Source organism: Acipenser ruthenus, chromosome 10 (genome assembly GCF_902713425.1).
Source record: "Acipenser ruthenus chromosome 10, fAciRut3.2 maternal haplotype, whole genome shotgun sequence".
Lineage (NCBI taxonomy): Eukaryota > Metazoa > Chordata > Actinopteri > Acipenseriformes > Acipenseridae > Acipenser > Acipenser ruthenus.
In genome coordinates, this window is record NC_081198.1 from 27666037 (window position 1) to 27685436 (window position 19400).

Here is a 19400-nt window from a genome sequence, read left to right on the forward strand (position 1 = left end):
GATTCTACTGGGTTTTCTAAAAACAAACCTAGAAAGTACAAGTTCAGCCATTTTTATTTTAAATGTATGATACAATAAGGCTTACATCTTGATTAGTATCACACAAAAACCGTTTGAAATACATAAATACAGGAACAAATAGTTCAATTCCACCTATGGATTCAAAAGAGGTTAATTAAACCAAAATGGTTCACCACGATCAAAATGCAACCTAGCGTGTTTAAAATAAACATATCCCATAACTCTTTGAAGACAGTGGAATATCCTTGCATATGATTAAGCATCAATTGCTTCCCTTTATTGTGATACCGAGCACATCCTCGTCTGACTTGTGGAACAGGAGGAATCCTACATAGTGCGCACATTACATTTGAACAACTTTCCACCTTCCGAGAGGAATAAGAATTTAACAGAACACCACATGTTACACACCAGTCAGGTCATGCTAACTGGCATAATAGAATGCTTTTCAGCCAAATCCTTTTCATGAAACTGCGTGTCTGTGTACAATACATTTGTTTTTAGCATTATATTTGATAGTTGCATGCTTTATAATATCCTGCTTATTACCCGATACAGTACTAAAATGACTAAAACTCCCCCCCCATCTTAATGAAGTTGTAAAACAGCGTGTCTCATATACTGTACAGACACACAGTGCCGTTTACCTTCAGAATAGAACACACACACCTTTCATATACTAAGTTACTGCTAATGTGCAGCCCCTGTTGACTTGCAGAACCGATGCCTGAGAGCAGTGACAGGCAATTGAGTAAAACGTGCCCCTTCTGTAGGGCTTTAACCTTTTACCAGCCTTGTTTGGATTGGCACTCTTTACTGTTTCAAGGGATGAAGTGCTTTTTTTATATAAATTGAGACTAAAGCTTTTTCTGCACCATGCACCTTCATATTGAACAGGTAAACAGTTGTTTCTAGATTTTATATATGTTGTTTCCTGGTACTGTGTGTATTTGTAGCATTATAAAAAAAAAGCCATTTACTGTTGATGGCACTATTTAAAAAAAAAAAAAAAAAAAAAAAAAGACACCATACTTAACACTGCAAAACATTTATTCAATACATAATTACCTAAATATAAACTAGTTTTATCATTTTTTCCTTTAAATAAAAGGGCATATCCTTTACTGGGTGTTAATTGCCTGCAGTTTCTTCTCGCTACTGGCCAGCGTTTCTTCCTATGGGGAGAAAAAAATTTATATATTATAATTTCATGTGAAATATTGAGGCTAATAAGGTTATAATGTGTGTTCTGTACTCCTCTTGATGGAGTGCAGAAAGGATGTGCGATTATATAAAAGTTAGGGTAGGTCTCTTTTCCTTACCTTTGTTGGGGGGGGGGGGGGGGGGGAGAGAAAGAGGTGGGGAAACTGCAACGCATAAATACAAACCTCAGCAAATGTCTGTGTTCCTTTTGCCAAGGTGCTCTCATTCAGAACATCCAAGGATTGCAGCCTAGTGTTAAAAGGAAGAATGAACACAACTGGCTTTACCCTAGTGCTTTCGGTTCTAGACATCTCAACATGAAATGGATTCCGATTATAGTCCAGGGGCCGTATTCACAAAGATGACTTGTCCAAGACTGGTCATAAGTCTTCAATTTGGTCTTATTCACAAATGAGTCGATGGAATTTTGGTCTTAAACTTTAAGACTATCCTGGAGGAGGCTTAAGTCCTAATGTGAGATTGACCCAGCTATTTGTAACCAACATGGTTTGTCAGATAATAGTGAATTATTTGAAGAACCCCCATGATGTGGAAAATTGCCCTATGTGTTTTTGTCGACTGGGAAAACCCTTACGAAGTTTTTACAATATAAAAAAAGGTATCCGTCTGATAGCTCCTTGCAAAATAAAAACGCTGGAAAAAATGTGTACACTATTAATAATCTGATTTATAATTTGTTAAATGCTTAGATTAATATATTTCACTAATTATAGTTGAAAATGTATAAGATCAGAGAGCCCAATCACTGACAACTCACTATTTTGTAATATTAATATAATTGTAATGTGTTAATAGGAAATATGAAATCCTATTTTACAATCTTAGTTTGACATTGCTGTATGTATTTACAGTACATTTTCTGATACGATTATATTTCTTACTTTATAAATCCCAGTGAAGGAGCCAAACTGACAATGTTCCCTCAGGCAGCGAGCAGCTCTCTCATGAGCAGGAGATGGTGAAGACACGTCACGCGAGGACAGAAACGCGTTCCGAGTAAACACCCCCAGAAAATCGCACTCCAGGCCTCGATAACAGTTTGCAAAACGGACTGAAGCCCCTTTTTTTTTTGGTCTTCGAGTTAAGTCAGCTTTGTGAATACGGCCCCTGGGTCCCTTGTTGTCCAGCAAGCATTAGACAGGAATAGCATCATCATACTTTAAAAATGTGTAGATAACCCCTTCGAGTACTGTGGGCACAGTGTTGAAAGCAGGGACCGTGGTACACAGAAGCATGAAGTCTACGTCTGGGTTTTCAAGTACAGGCTTTTCAGTGGTGGCATGACAGACCTTGTAAGGTCAATAGACCACACAGCAAAGCAGTTTTAACATAGGTAACAAGTGCTAGCTGAAGTTAACACATTGGCTAGAAATTGCAATTGTCCTAGGCCAAGGTTTATCCCCCCAAAAAATTAGCTTTGTTTGAAAAAGAAAATGTTGCAGGGAACCCTTTAACTGCAGATAACAGTACACACTGCGACCCAACTGTGCCGTTACAGAACACACCCGCATGGCTTGAAAACCTGTACATTTCTGTAGAGATGAAAAAGGTCTATTTTTTTCAGAAACCACGTAAACAAGCTGGATGAAAGAACTTGGTGGTCTTTCAGGTGCTCCGATGCCTTCCTTCATGACGAAACCCACCGGTCAGCTAGATTGTCAAAATGAGGCATCACCAACAGTCCACGAAAAGAAAAGCCAATGTTAAGCACAAGTGAAGTGATGAAGTCAAACTGCACATGTCCGATCCAAGAAAAGGCTTCTCCAAGCAAGTCAAAATGTATTTCAGGAATATTTTAGAACGGGGGAGGGGGAGGAAGAGAAGAGATGCAAGGACCAGGGAGATTAGACACTTTGACGGCAGAGAAATGGTCCAAGGAGTAGAGATTAACTGAGCAGGCTGTACAAATCGTTTGACCTCTTCTGTATGATTGCAGCTGTCCAGACAGGTGGTGGTTTGGGCAGGTTTTTCTGGTATAACCTGGTCCCTTGATCACTGGAAACCAGGCATCTTCTACAGCAGGACAGTCCCCAGAACTCCATTAAGTCAACCATGTAGGAATGAACTTGAACAAAGCATTCTTCATCCCAATACTCTCAACTCTACACTATTGGTCCCAACATGTAAATCTGATATTTTCAGAGGATAACCACAAAGGATTTATATACTGTAATGAATACTAATTGTTAAATTCCTTAATTGGAGAAAAAAAAATCTGTTTAACTAGATCAAGTTTGTTAACCAGACCCTTGTTAACAGGGTTCACATGAAGTTACATTTTAATGGCTCAATTTGAACATTCTCTGCTGCATGCTTAGATGCACCAGGCTCTTCAGCACAATAACTGTTCATCGACAGCCAGACTAAAACTTGCAATTCCTTTGAAGTCAGTATGAATTGAAAGTTCATTCTTATGTTCTTAGGTAAGATAGTCCAGGACCATTGTGAATCCAGGGCTATGAAGCAGCAGCAGATGAAGCATGTATAAATAAATATTTATTTATAAATTATTTGTGAATATTCAACCAATTTAAAAAAGTCCTTAAAATAAATTAAAGCAAAAAAAAATCACCTTTTTTCCTGGGTTTCACAAAACGATGTTATTTCTTTGCAGAAATCCTAAAACCAAAACAGTTATGTTATGAACAGAAAACATTTGATAAATCATAAGAGGTTTTACATGACATCCTCTTACAACCTTGTGTATGTAACGTGTACGTAGTTTTCCATTGGTTAATACGGTTCCCTAAAGCTGGTTTCTGGGTGTCTTGATTGACAGTTCAAAAGGGAAGGAAACCTAATGGAGCAGAAACCAACTTGCTTTGTATTCTGTTGCCAGTTTTTGTGGCCATCACTTTCAAAAGGAATGTTGAATGGTGTTTCTACTGAATGGGTGTGTACTTTTCAGTCACACCCACCAGGGGGTGGTACATTTGTAGAGGGGGGCTCTGTGGTCAGATATGCTCATGTTTAACAGAGTACTAACCAATGCTTTCAAATCCATTTTCTTAATTAACTGTTCATCACTGTTGTACCTTTAATTTTGCTGAGAATCTTTGGTTAAATAATATTTCAAATACAACACTAAGCTGCAGAAAAACTTGTGCACCCCAGTAGCCTTGCTGCTGGTCACATGGCCTGACGGGTGTGTTAACTACAGCCCAATAACTACAGGTTTTAAAAATGAATCCTAAAATCCAATCAAAAGAACCAACTTCAAAACAAAAAGAAAAAAAAGGGGGGGGGGGACCAGAGATGATATTGCTAGTGCGAATAATCCGGATGGATTAAAACCTTAACCATCCCATTATTCAATTTCAAAACGTACAGAACCTAGTCTTTAAAATGTTCCCAATATTTTAGATCCTACTACTTCACCTCGTGGTAGACTATTCCATGCATTTATAAAACTGTATAAGAGATCACGCTTTCTACCTTCCCTTGATGCCCTCTTGTTCTCTCTGCTAAATTTGAAGCAGTGTCTTGGATCAACTATCTGTAGCATTCATCATTTTAAAAACACTCAATAAAGTCCCCGCTCTCTTTTCTAGGCAATTCTTTGAACCTGTCCTCACAGCTCATATCATTAAGTCCTGGGATCAGCCTAGTTGCCCTTCTCCGTATCAGAATGCAGGGATGTAGTGAAGTGAGGTGACCAAAACTGCACAGTATTCTAGGTGGGAGTCTAACTAGAACATTGTATAATCTCAGCATTGCTTCTCTACACTTGTATTCAATGCTTTTTGCAATATAGCCTAACATTCTATTTGTCCAATTGCCTCACCACATTGGCAAGATACTTTTAATGATGACTCCACTATAACTCCAAGATCCTTTTCAAAGTCCTTGTCCCCTATTTCCATCCTGTTCATTTTATACTTCTAAAAACAGGGATTGCTACACCCAATATGCAACACTTTACATTAAAATTAATTTGCCACAAGTTTGCCCAGTTACAGAGATGAGCCAAGTCCCTTTGAATTAGCTGGGCTGCAGATTCAGGGTCCACTATTCCACCAAGCTTGATATCATCTGCAAATTTAACAACGTTGCAATGTGCATGTGTGTTCCTTGTTTATATAAATGACTTGGACCGACACACCACTATAGCCCCAGAATCCGATATTTCTCAACAAATGGCCTGTAGTTGTACAGCCCTGGTCTGCTTATTTGTAATTTAGTTCTAGTCACGAGATGTCAGTTAAGATAACACAAGTCATCATCCCACTCATTAATTTAGTGAATTGACCGTCTTCATACAGTAGTTAATACATTAACATTGTACACTAATTTTAATCTCAATTTAAAAGTTTAATCCAATCTAAACTGAAACATTGTAGATCTGTCGAAATATTACAGTATTTAAGATACAATATTGCAATTTAAAAATAGTATGGAAGTGCAGATGCTACAGAGTCTAACTGGGACAAAAGCCATCTCTAAATAACAAAGAAAGCCCCATCAACTCATGCTAAATCATTGAATACCAAAGTTTCATTACAATTGGATAAGCAGTTGTCCAGATGTGGAGATAAGTGTGACACGTTCGCAAGGAAGGACGGATGACTACCACATAGAATTACACATACCATTATGTTGTTCTCCACCTCCATTAGAGCCTTGTTATCCTTCTCCAGATTCATAAGCTCACCAACAACTACTGATTGGAACCTTTCCAGTTTCTTTAACCTAATAAGAGGAAAGGAGTTAGAAGCTGTACTGTATACAAATATTGACTTGAGTCAAGACGGAATGAAAAACTCTTACCCAGAAGGGTGAAGAGATAGACAGTGAGTAATAAAAACTACCCCAATTTCATAAAAAAGGGGGGCAAGAGGGGGGGGGGGGGGAACCAAACACACACTGCTTCAAAACGTAAGCCAAGAGTCCAATAAATTTTGATTACACTGCTTTACAAGAGCGTTGCATAGCTTAAGAACCAACTACCTGCAGTTATGAACATTGTTCAGGAGTGACAATACACTTTCATTGGAACCGCCCATGATATGCTGTGCACGGACCACCATCCTCTTATACCTAGGCTTCAGAGAAAAGAAAATGTTAACCCAACATGCATTGCATTACAGAATATCATGAGATATTCATGTACACGTAATAGCAACCTCCCATTACTGTCTTCATTAATATTTTTGGTCACACAAATATATATTTCTTCCATTTGCTCTGTCCAGTGTAAGGGGACATTTCTCAAGTCTGTTATTTACATTTTGTTTGATAATCCACAGATGCTGAAAACTTCATCTCTTAATGTGGACCTTAATTACAATTTAGCATTTACTGTTTCTGGCAAGCATTTAAATATTCAGGAACATTTGATGTACAGTGCCTATAGAAAGTCTACACTCCCTTGAACTTTTTTCACATTTTGTTGTGTCATTGCCTCAGTTTCATGCATTTAAATGAGGATTTTTTCCACTTATCTACACACCATACTCCACACTGTTGAGGGGAAAAAAAGTTTGATAAAATTATATATTAAATACAAAACTGAAAGATCATAATTGGATAAGTCTCCACCCCCCTGAGTTAATACTTGGTGGAAGCCCCTTTGGCAGCAATTACAGCTGTGAGTCTGTTGGGATAGGTCTCTACCAACTTCGCACACCTAGACTTGAACAGTTTTGTAAAGAGTGGTCAAATATTGTCAAGCTCTGTCAAGTTCCTTTGGGAGCATTGATGGGTAGCAATCTTCAAGTCATGCCACAAATTTGACTATTTAGGTCAGGGCTCCGAGTGGGCCACTCAAGGACATTTACCTTTTTGTTCCTTAGCCACTCCAGTGTAGCTTTGGCTGTGTGCTTTGGGTCGTTGTCATGCTGAAAAGAACCATCCCAGTTTCAGCTTTCTTGAAGAGGGCAGCAGGTTTTCCTCAAGGACTTCTCTGTACTTTTCTCCATTCATTTTCCCTTCTATCCTGACAAGTGCCCCAGTCCCTGCTGATGAAAAACATCCCCATAACATGATGCTGCCACCATCATGCTTCACAGTAGGGATGGTGTTCTTTGGGTGATGTGCTGCGTTGAGTTTGCGCCAAACATAACGCTTTGCATTTAGGCCAAAAAGTTCCATTTTAGTTTCGTCAGACCACAAAACTTTGCCACATGGCTGCAGAATCTCCAGAGGGCTTTCTTGAGTAATGGCTTCCTTCATGCCAGATTTGTGGCGTGCTTGGGATATTGTTGTCGCATGCACACTTTGACCAGTCTTGGCCATAAAAGCCTGTAGCTCTTGCAAAGTTGCCATTGGCCTCTTGGTAGCCTCTCTGATCAGTCTCGTTCTTGCTCGGTCATCCAGTTTGGAGGGACGGCCTGAACTAGGCAGGGTCTTGGTGGTGCCATACACCTTCCACTTCTTAATAATAGTCTTGACTGTGCTCCAAGGGATATTCAAGGCCTTTGATATTTTTTTTTTATACCCATCCCCTGATCTGTGCCTTTCAACAACTTTGTCCCGGAGTTCTTTTGAAGGCGCCTTGGTGCTCATGGTTCAGTCTTTGCTTTGAAAGACTAAACCATCCCAGCAGAGGGAAAAACTACAAGAACTGCTGAATTTATCCTGAAATCATGTGAATCCCTACAATTTAACACAGATGGAGGCCACTTAACTTGGTGTGTGATTTTGAAGGCGATTGATTACACCTGAGCTAATTTAGGATTGCTATTACAAGGGGGGTGGACACTTATCCAACCAAGCTATTTCAGTTTATTTAAATTAAATTTTCTACAAATTTCTAGAATATTTTTTCACTTGGAAGTTGTGGTATAGGATGTGTAGATAAATAAAAAATAAAAAAAGTGTATATTTTAATGGAATTTAATTCCAGGCTATAAGGCAACAAAAGGTAAACATTTTGAAAGGGGGTGTAGACTTTCTATAGGCACTGTATAATAAATGGATCAATTTTGAATGCAACAATGTTACTTTTTTCTACTTCACAAAAAGGTTTAAATAATAAATACCCCTTTTTTTGTTAAACTGTGAATTTTAAAAAACAAGTTGCCTCAAAACAAGGTCTGCCAGGCTCCAAGCCTCTGCTCCTTAAAAAGGTGCTCTATGTTCCCTGGGCTTTACAATGCAAAACAGAAACCTTCAGAATGAAAAGAGGATTCACAGAGTCAAACTTGAGACTGGCCCCAAACCAATGAACAAGGAACAGGAATCCGCACACATAATAATCAATGAGGCAGAGACCAAGAAACACATGTCTTTATACACAATTCAAGCCTAGGAGAGCAAATCTATCCCATGTTGCCTCAACCGCTGTAGCTGAACGGAGCTTCAAAAAGACACAAGTTCCTTCGGTCATACAACTAATAGTAAGACACTAATGTATCACTAGATCACTGCAGAAGGACAGTCCCAATTTAAAAACTTAACTAATGAAAAAAAAAAAAAACACATATATTACTTATACACACACATTTAATTAAATGAATAAATAAATAAAATAAACACACACCTCAATAGAAGGGTGAAGAGGCCAAGGTTAAATTTTCAGTTGGGTCATAGCATATTCTCTGTCATTAAAGACTGCTATCATTGGGAAGACATATACACGACGAGTCCAAAGTGAAAAGGATGGTATAGTTGACACCAGGAGCCAAATATTCTCTTTTTTAAATTACAAAAGTATAATAAAAGCGCTTAATTAAATGATTTGTTACATTAACAGGTTTTGGTTTTATTTAAAAACGACCCTCCACCACAAACTTTGAACAAAGACTGCAAACAGTAATACAATAAATGGATAGTAAAAGATATTACCCAGAATTTGTTTTGCAGGTCTTTGCTGAAGCATTCAAATGCAGCACTAAAATTGGCACCCTCTGTCCCAGAATCCGAGTCTTCACTTAACCCTGTTTCAGTATGTTCTTGTCAAAAAACAAGCAATAAACAAGGTCTTCATTTGGATTTATAAAAGAGAAGCAGTTAAAACTGTAAAACATCAGCAGGTGGAATAGTGAAAGAGGAATGGCACCTTGAAGCAAAATGGCCAAAAACATGTTGCAGTACATTAGAATGTCTTTCAAAAAAGACAAAGAGTTAATATAAATTTTATAGAGAGATAGGACAATACCCATTTAAATACAACCAAGAGAAACACAGAACACCGCTTTTGTACCACAGGATTAGTGACAACCACCCCCTTCTATAGGGCAGCAGTGTGGAGTAGTGGTTAGGGCTCTGGGCTCTTGACTGGAAGGTCGTGGGTTCAACACTGCTGTTGTACCCTTGAGCAAGGTACTTTGCCTAGATTGCTCCAGTAAAAACCCAACGGTATAAATGGGTAATTGTATGTAAAAATAATGTGATATCTTGTAACAATTGTAAGTCGCCCTGGATAAGGGCATCTGCTAAGAAATAAATAATAATAATAATAGATTTTCCAGAGTTATCCATCCTTTCCATGAAAACGTTGGACGTGAAGCTAAACTGACTTCAGGAGTGGAAGAGCGATGTTTGAACAGGTCAGATACCTTCTCCAATGCTTTGCTTTTTCTCAGTCGAAATGAACTGTTTTTTTGCTGGTGGTGTACAGCTTTGCTGTTCTTTAGTAGCTTCACGAACGGCATTCTGGGAGCGGTTACTAGGCTCTGTTGCTGCAGTGGTATATAAAAGGAGGGAACAAACAAAAAAAGAAAGAAGCAGAATAATGTCAAGTATTGGAATGTGTATGCGTGCGTCCACCCCACCACCTTGAGGTGTACAGGGCGATATCACAGGGCACCTCTTGGCTATAGGGGCGGGGCAATATTGGCAGCATGCTATGGATTAATAAAAGCTTACTTAATTCAGTGGTTTGGCGTCAGGCCATTGCTCAAAAGTATAGGCCAATCAATTACACAGTATACAATACAAACTACTTCAACAAAAAGAAAATCAGATCTGTGTTTTACATGAACTATGAACGCTGCCACTTGGTATCAAAATGTATACTTAATTACAACCATGTAATTGATACTGTATATAAAAAGGCTGTTTTTATGAAGTAACCCCTACCTAAAGAGCCATGCTTTCTTTTCCTTAATTCATTGCCGAGATCACCATTCATTGGTAATGGCACCTGAAAGACAGCAATAAAAAAATTACCAAAACGTTCACTCATTATTAGAACCACACTGGGTCATCGTCATGAGGAGCAACTGTGCATGCAGTGTGGATTTATTATACTGTGGTGGTGGTAGCCTTTATAAAACAAAACAAACAAAACGTCATGAAAGAGTTCATTTCCAAACTTGACTGAACAGACTACAGCAGTGTAAAGGGCAAGAGCCATTAGCATCCTCCGAGATACATAATTTCAAACAGATTTAAGAGAGCATTAATTTATCCAACAGCCTTTTCACTAACAGACTGATAACTGACAGTTAAACCTTAATTACCTTTTCTGGAGATATTTCCATAAAATCATCCAAAAATACAGTATCCTCCAATTCAGTTTCCCGTGTAGTTTCTGGCACAATTTTCACTTTTTCCTTTCTTACTTCTGGATATAATTTTGGTATTGAATGCCTTGACTGAGGGAAGAGGAAGAAAAGAAAAAATAAAAAAAATATAAAACACACACACACACACCACTAAACAAATGGCACTCGTTATACAGATGGCACTTTACAATGTGATTTTTTCCACAAAGGCCTTAAAATGTGCAAGTTATTAAAAACCACATGGGGCATTACACCAACAAGGAATTAGAATGATAGATATTTTTTGCTTTATCGCAGTTATACATTTAACACACCAGTAAATGAATAGTCTACCTTGCGACTTTGCTCTTCCTCGCCACTGCTGGATGATAAAGGTAAAACTAGGAGGGGACAAAAATTAAATATTTGACAAAAAAAAAAAAAAAAAAAAAAAAAACACCACACAACACACACCACACACTTTCTATTAAACTCTGCAGGGACACAAATGAAAACCAATGAAATTTACCATGTATTCACACCATTAATATGCTTATGCATGGCATACCTTTTAGTCTCGATTTAATCTTTGGCTTCCTCCTGGTATAATCTTTTTTCAACGATATTCTGTGCGGTAAATCCAAGATTAAGCTTCGTTCACTTTGGCAGGTGCTTGCTTCACTCTCAGAAAAGAGACCCTTTTTGGTACGCCAAGACTGAAAATGAAAACAGGATGTAAAAAAAAGCCTACAAAAAAAACCACACACACGTTTGCCAAATACAACATGAAAGCAGATGGTGTCTCTAGTTTTAAATAGATTTTCTCCATAGTTATGAATGTCCAATTAAAATGTTCCATCAGCTAAGGAGAACTGAAGGTTCAATAGGAGTCCTCCAATCCCACGACCAAGTCAATCTCCTTTTGAACCAGAGTGGCTGTCTGAAAGCTACTGGCCTGTGAACAAAGGCCATCCCTGCAGGTGTCCACCTGCTCAGTGGGGTGCACTGTAGCTTTGAGAACAGTCCCTGTCAGGTTAGCCTCCCTAACTCACGTAAGCGCCAGAGCCAATGCAACACTGCTCTCCCCTGTTGTACGACACCCCACACTTACCAAGTAGAATAGAGAGAAGTGTGGGCTCACTATACTGAAGTTACTGCCATTTAATAAGGTACAACTCAAAAGCATACCGTCAGAGTACCATGATTAAGATGTATGCATGACACCAACTCTGCTCTTTATGATATCTTCCATTTCCAGACAGGACCTTGGTTTAACATCTCACAGAACAGCTCCCACCAAACTATACCAAACACCATGCTGGGGCTTTGGTTGAGCAGACTTCTGTCCCCAATGAATCAAGCCCCAATATACTGCAATCTTCATCTATTAGGAATCAACCAACATCTAGTATTTCAGAGAGAGAGAGAATGAACATCTTGCAATTTCATATAATTGATCCAAAACAGCAACTACCAACCCCCCCCCCCCCGTTACCGTTGTTTTTGTGTGCAGTGTTGATTTCTGTTTCTCGTCAGTCTTCAATTGTGCTGTTAAAGATCTGAAAGGGAATAAGATACAAGCTCAAATCCAGAACAGACAGTACAAGGTTCTGAGAATCCAGGTCATTCAGCACATGTGCATTATCAAATTTCTAAAATCTAAATTTATAACTGTAACTGAAGATCCTGCCAAAAAGGGTGTTTCATTAAAAAAAAAAAAAAAAAAAAAAAAAATACACCCCACACACACACACACACCACAACCTGCTTCTGAACAACCTGGAGAGCTGTTCTTTTCTTTCCATAACTACAGAACGTTTCCAATGCTGTACAGCTAAGGCCAAAATTGTTTCATCACTTTAGATGGAACTAATTTAGCTTCATGAAGCAAATGAAACCTGCTGAATAATGTTTAAAGTCCAACATTAAATACTGTACTATTATGGCTGCTGGTAGACTTTTGCAATATCATTTTATAGTTATTCAATTACAGGATAAATAAAAGATCTAAAATTACTCATTTTTTTATTCGTGCCTCAATCCTAAAATTATAGGCGATGTAAAACTTTTGGCCAGAGCTGTATTCTCTAACACAAATCACAGATGTTATTTATATACAGATGAACCCGCTTCATATCATGACTGCTGTGCAGGCATAATTCGGGATATAAAAGTGGGTCATGATGTAAACCGAGTTTCACGTTTGCCTATGGACAGCACGTTAAGAGAAAGAGAAAGAAAACCAAAACGGTGAATTGAAGGGTTTTAATATTGTACGTTTAGTCGTTCTTTACATTTAAACAAATGCATATAGTTTACTATAGGACAAATACGTTTTGTATCATTAACAGGAATGAAACTGTGCATCATTATCTTAATTAAAATAAAAAATTTTAAAAAAATATGAATTGTTAACAGATGAGAACTATCAATTAGGAGTTGCACGGTGTTAACTGTATCCTGTTAAGACCGCCTGTTAAGACCGCTCACGCAGCATTTGACAGGCCGCACAAAATGTCAGTTTATCAGCAGAGATGATTACTGGTTGTTCGTTGCGTTGGAAATTAAATTATATCCTGTGGTTACTTAGTAAAGCCTGGCGAAGCAGCATTTGACAGGCTGCACAAAACGAACAAGCGGGTTTGTGAGATATTAAGAGAGGTGTTTTTTGAAATCGTAATAAAAAACAAGGTTCATCTGTATTTTAAGAGAGAAGGGCAAGGCAAACCTCTGTCAGGCATAACCCCATAACAAGGTGATGAACAGTATAGTTTAGAATCAGCCTGTGATGAATGGGTGCAGCACGGGTTTGGGATCTGACAGACTACGCTCTATGCAGGACAACCTGGTCCATCTACTACAATCTATGTTTCCATACCTGTCAGATGGTCCAGGGTACCCATGCAGTTTCTGTTTTGCTTTAATAAGCTAAAATATAATGGAAAGAAATTAAGGGGGTCACACGTTTAAGGATGTTACAAGAACTAAGCTAGGTACAAGTTATGGTCCGTCACAAAAAAAAAAAACATCCCCACACACTTTGCATAAATCACTCACTGAAAATTGCTTTATCCACAATTCCCCAAACCCCTGAATTCATAAATAAAACAGTAATCCTCGGAAGTAGACCAATTGAAAATTGCAATATGCTGCACGGCACCTTTCAGCTCAAACTGCTGTGTTACTTTGTCTAAGACTTCGCTCAATGAACAAATTGAACTACAAAGGTGTTTACATAAACAAAAAGGTACTCATGAATATTACCAGAAATTAAAAAGACACATGTATAGTTTCTGTAATGCAAATAAAATAAATTAATAAAATTGACCGGTTCAATGGCCAAGCAGTGTTTTATATTTTATTTTTAGATTTATGAATAGGATATTGAGTGCAAGGATAAAGCAGATGTTGGAGTGGGGTCTTCTTGATTACATAGCCAAGAATTCATGTTGGTATGAATTTGTTTACCGAATAACCTGTGGTTTTGAGAACCTGGGTCTATATTTACAGACATGCACAAGTATTCCCTTTAAAATTGGAACAAAAAGATTTAAAGTTACTAGAAGTTGTGCATTTTGCTTTTGTTTTATTAACAGTGGTTCACATTTACTAAATGCTTGTCCTCAATCCATTACCTTGAATTCTGGTACAGTAAGCGCAGGGTGCCAGTACTTTTGTCAGTGACTGTATACACACACACACACACACACACTCACTAACTAACCAACCAACCAACCAACCTCGGATTCAGACGGAGTGTCAAGCTCAAATGCATCGGTCAGTGTCCTGGGAAGAAAATAATCATTTAGTAAACCAAATCTTAATAACAAAAACACACAAAAATAAATTAAGCTAGCGAATTTGAAAAAACGAACAGGATAATTGTTTTCATTCCAACCCTCTGTAGAATGAAACACCCCACCACACCTACTATCAGAAACAAGTAATTCATACTTTTCAAAAAGGTGAGAACTCAGTTTGTTTTTAGCACAACTCTAGTCAAACACATTTTGTAAGCACCAAAAATCACAAAAAGTGGGAATTAAATGACACACTTCTTTGCTTCTAAATGCAGTTCTTCCTTTTCCACAGGGGTGTCCTCAACGATACTCTATGGAAAGAAAAAAGCATGTAGTTGTATCACACTGCAGAGATTACACAGGTGCTGTTTCACCCAAGCACACCTGCAAAAATCAGTTATATATAAAAAAATTAAAAAAAAAACACCCACACTTACATCAGGATGTTCACCTTGAGAAACGTGGCTGCAAAAAAATTTAAAAACTCAGTTAGGGTTATGGCAATGGAATCTGCATGCACCAGGAGTCTGGTTTAATATGCCAAAATACATTACAAATATTGATGTGCTCACAGCTCCACTGGACCCAACAGTCAACTCATTTCCTGGATATCTGTGCTCACAGCTCCACTGGACACAATACAGTAAACTCTGGATATCTTATTAACCAAGTTTGCTCAACACATACTTTACTCAAAGGGGAGAGATTACAGTATGTTGTGCCCTCCTCAAACACACACTGTGCATTCCCTTCAAAAGAATAGCACCAATTCACTTACTGCTGCCCATTTTGCATTTTTTTGGAATAAAAACAAAGTACATTAATAAATCACTTGACTTTTGGTGTAACCTATTTTTACATTCTTCCTTTAAAATATCAGGAATCCAGGTTTTGCCTCTTTCAATTTGTTTGAGTGGGACAGATTAGTTTCATGGAATATATCCAACTCGGACAAGACAGGTAGCGCATATCAGGGAGTCCTCTAGTGGAGGCAAGGTGGGTGTCAGATACCCATCCCAGCACCTGTCGGCTCATTAGAAGCAAATATATTACAAAGTTACTCTGTTACACAGCAAAATCCCTGCAAACCATTAGACAATGCTTCAACGAACTGTGTGCAAAATAAAAACAATAATAATTTGAATGGGCCACATGACTGCTAATAAAAGGGCCCATCCTCAAAGCAACTCCACTCCCTTGAAACTCTGAAAAAGTATTTTGATCAGGACACATGAACACAGATATGGCAAGGTAGACATGAACGGTCTACCTGGATTGTGATGTATACTCATCCCCAGCCAGAGGTATAAAATCTGCACTTCTCAAATCTGGAGGGACAAAAAACAAACAATATATACACACACACGGAGCTTCAAAAGAAACTTCTCACTTATGTTTCTTTTGATGCTCAAATATATCACTCATATTTGGATAAAATGCACTAGATGCGATTGAAAAATGACAAACTGTCTCACAGCAGGTGCAGTGACTTTTTACTGTGCTGACCAACAATTGACATTTTACTGTCTAAAGTTATGGGGGGCCAGGGGATACTGTGAAAGTCACAGGCTAGTAGTGTGTGTGGCCACCGCTGGAAGCAATATAAGCAGTACATCTGCGCCGCATGCTTTGCGCCAGGTTTCGCATGTTGTCTTGTGGAATCCTTGCCCATTCCTCTTGTTGTGTCTGGATAAGCATCTGCCTGTTCAGTGGTCTCCGAGCCCTAGAAGCCACATGTCACCCAAGTTTATCCCACAAATGTTCAATTGGGCTTAGGTCTGGGGAATAAGGCATCCATGTCATGACTCACATTTGCATTCTGCAAGAAAGCTGTCGTGACACGAGCAACATATGGACATGTGTTGTCTTGCTGGAATGTCGTCATGTTAGGATGGGCTTGCAGGAAGGGCACCAAGTAAGGCCTTAGGACTTGGTCAAGATATCGCTGTGCAGTCATGTTGCCATCAATCACTGCCAGTGGAGTTCTGTAGCAACTAGACACTCCTGCCCAGACCATCACACTTGGACCTCCCCACGGATTGGTCTCTCGTACACAACAATTAGTGTATCGTTCACCATGTCTACGCCATACTCGCTGACATCCATCATGGCAGTCTATGCAGAATCTCTATTCATCACTGAAGAGGACCTGCTCCACTGAAGGCGAGTCCACCCAAGGTGTTGTTGGCACCACCTCATCCTGTTGCGACACAGCACATTGCTGAGCACCGGACCCCTGTATGGTAGACTGACCTGTAGATGGATTGTTACAACTTGCAGTATCAGATGCTGTTCGACTAGCAGTGTGAAAAAGATCATAAAGATGCTGCATAATGATCTGTCGATCTTGGGCAGGTGCGACTCTTGGTCTCCCAGTTCATGGCCTGTCATGGACAGTGTGTGTCTGGTTATACCGTCTTGCCAGGTTTGAAATTGCTGGCTGTGAGCACCCAAGACGGCGAGCCACAGTACGCTGCCCTAGTCCAGCCTCCAACATGCCGATTGCACAAAGGCGCTGCTCTCTTGACAGACGTGCATATTGGTGTTTTTCTTGATTGCTTTTATTCAAGCATGCAATTCAACAACTGAAATCACTCCGATCAACGGTCTCACTAATTAGGTGATTAAGTGCATATGCTTCAGTCAGTCACTGAAGTGTGTCATGGTCAAGGATGAATGATCGAGCGATTAAAAAGAAACCAAAAACATTGTCAATGTCCACCATCATTTATATACCTTATTTTTTTCGCCAAAAACAAAATGTCATGAGTGGTAAGTTTCTTTTGATGCTCAGTATCTATCTCTAGAATAGATGGGCTTCAGTGAGTTACAGGAAAATTTCATCTAGGGTTTCTGTGACATCATAAACAAGACCAAAAAGTAGAGTAATTTATAAAAACTGTCAGAGACTAAGTTCAGCAGTACAGTTAGTTTTTATATATATATATATATATATATATATATATATATATATACACACACACACACACACACACACACACAGTATATACACACACACTTTTTTTTTTTTTTTTTTTTTTTTTTTTTTTTTAAGAACGGCTCAGGATGCAAATATAGCCTTCATCCATGTGTTATACACACAAAGTAAAATTTGCAAGAGTTCAAGCATGTCTGTTCAAAACAAGTTACATTTTAAAACAATATTCAAGAAAACAAAACTAAAAAAGAACCTTTGATATCAGCATTGGCTCCAGGTGTCTTCTGTGCCAAGAGGGAAATACATGCACTTTTCTAAGAGGGAAAGATGAAATAAAACCAAGTTAATCCAAAAAGTTCAATAAAAATGAGGTTATAATAAGAACGAATCTGGACCATTTTGAACACCCTGTATTGTGTTATTGCACTGCCCACCCAAAGTGAATTGATTGCCAAGAAATCGGGCAGAGAGGTTCTGAAATTCCAAACTGTGCTGGTTGGAACACCTTTTAGACAATGATATTGCTCCTTCTATTCTTGCTATTTCATAAAACCCAATACATGGCAATCAATTTAATGTATTGTAATTCGTTACTCCAGAATTCAACATTTTACACTCACATCCACATCTAAAATGACTGACTACCTAATTATCACCTCAGATTTCATTTAAAAAAAGGACCTGTATTAAAGAACCAACTTGCCATATGTTTCTCCTCTCCAAATAACTTCTTGACAATCATCTGGATGTCATACAAGGAGTCGAAATATATTTTGACCATGCTCCCTTCTTTGTTACTGCCCGAGATTGGCTTGGCCAGGTAGACTGTCAATATATTTTGCTCATCAGTTTCTGTGGGGAGGAAAAAAGGTTCAGAAGTCATCTTTCCACACCAAGTAAATTAGTGTGTCCTGAATCACCCAATTCTTATAGCAGGGTTTTTTTTTTCCCCTCCCAGCAATGTTATTTTGCCAAATTTCTTCAAATGTTTAAAGCTTCAAATGGTTACAAAATCTAAGTGACAAATTAAACCAGTCTGGTCTCACCAAATATGTTATTTTAAATGCAAGCAGAAGAGGTTATTCACTGAATTACCCAATTGTAAAAATGTAAATTACAAGAATGGATTGGGGCTCTGGGAGTGAACTTTGCAAGTTGACAGTTTTCACCCAAAAAGTATTTAAGTGACATAGTGCTCTCTGCACATAAAACAGCCACTTACCTTCCAAACGATACACACTCACGGCTTCTTTAGCTATATTAATGGAGTCCCAGAGAACACCCTGTATTTCGAGACATGTGTTAGTAGTTCATGCCTTACAGTAGGGTTTATTTTTGTATTTATTATTTTATTTATTTAAATTTATATTTATTTTTAAATGTGCCTAGAAATTTGTAAGCAGATTGTATTTCGGTGTACAATACACTAAAAGCAGGGGTGAAATTCTCAACAAAAAAAAAAAAAAGTGCAGGTACTTGTATGCACAGCCAGGTGGAAACATTTTAAAAACTGAGACAATTTGAGTGCCAATGAATAAATATTTTTAAAATGTACACATATTGGTACACAATCCATTTATGAATACAAAGTAAGCCTTAAAATAACCAATCAATTATAACCAATTCACCATAAACAAAGAAGCTGAAAATACTGAAAGCTTTGTCCCCTCTGCTTGTATCACTCAGTCACATGTACTCAAGTTAAAGCTTAAATGACAAGATATTAGATATTCTAAAAAAGGATGGTCTAAAAAATGGTATATAAAATAAATAAAAATAAATAAAAGGATACAAAAAGGCCCAAGTCAAACAATGCACAATAGGGGCTAAAATACCCCTCACTTTGTTTATAGTACAGGCAAGACTACTACTAAATGATGTACTTGACCATTTTAATCTCCATAGTATTCTCTGAACTCATCCCCATACCTTTCCAGACCCTGGGTACTCGCCTACAACAGGACCTGCCATGCTACAATAATAGCCTTC

At 38.3% G+C, this 19400-nt stretch overlaps 1 protein-coding gene across 3 annotated transcripts in view; it reads right to left on the minus strand.

Annotated features, from left to right (window-relative positions):
* Window positions 1-1053: 1053 nt before the first annotated feature.
* sycp2l (synaptonemal complex protein 2-like) overlaps window positions 1054-19400 on the minus strand; it is a 30430-nt gene continuing 12083 nt past the window's right edge. For 2 of the 3 annotated variants that reach the window (XM_034005368.3, XM_059032004.1), the window contains 20 exons: window positions 18634-18694; window positions 18115-18263; window positions 17665-17725; window positions 15744-15801; window positions 14911-14938; window positions 14729-14784; window positions 14414-14459; window positions 13552-13601; window positions 12169-12232; window positions 11242-11389; window positions 11028-11074; window positions 10650-10784; window positions 10267-10330; window positions 9744-9866; window positions 9031-9137; window positions 6193-6287; window positions 5835-5934; window positions 3818-3864; window positions 1410-1473; window positions 1054-1196 (listed from right to left, as the gene is read on the minus strand). In XM_034005368.3, the coding sequence (XP_033861259.3) occupies window positions 1143-1196; window positions 1410-1473; window positions 3818-3864; window positions 5835-5934; window positions 6193-6287; window positions 9031-9137; window positions 9744-9866; window positions 10267-10330; window positions 10650-10784; window positions 11028-11074; window positions 11242-11389; window positions 12169-12232; window positions 13552-13601; window positions 14414-14459; window positions 14729-14784; window positions 14911-14938; window positions 15744-15801; window positions 17665-17725; window positions 18115-18263; window positions 18634-18694 (1557 nt within the window). In that variant the 3' untranslated portion in view covers window positions 1054-1142. The remainder of the gene's footprint in view (window positions 1197-1409; window positions 1474-3817; window positions 3865-5834; window positions 5935-6192; window positions 6288-9030; window positions 9138-9743; window positions 9867-10266; window positions 10331-10649; window positions 10785-11027; window positions 11075-11241; window positions 11390-12168; window positions 12233-13551; window positions 13602-14413; window positions 14460-14728; window positions 14785-14910; window positions 14939-15743; window positions 15802-17664; window positions 17726-18114; window positions 18264-18633; window positions 18695-19400) is intronic. The other variant, XM_059032005.1, reaches the window with a different exon arrangement.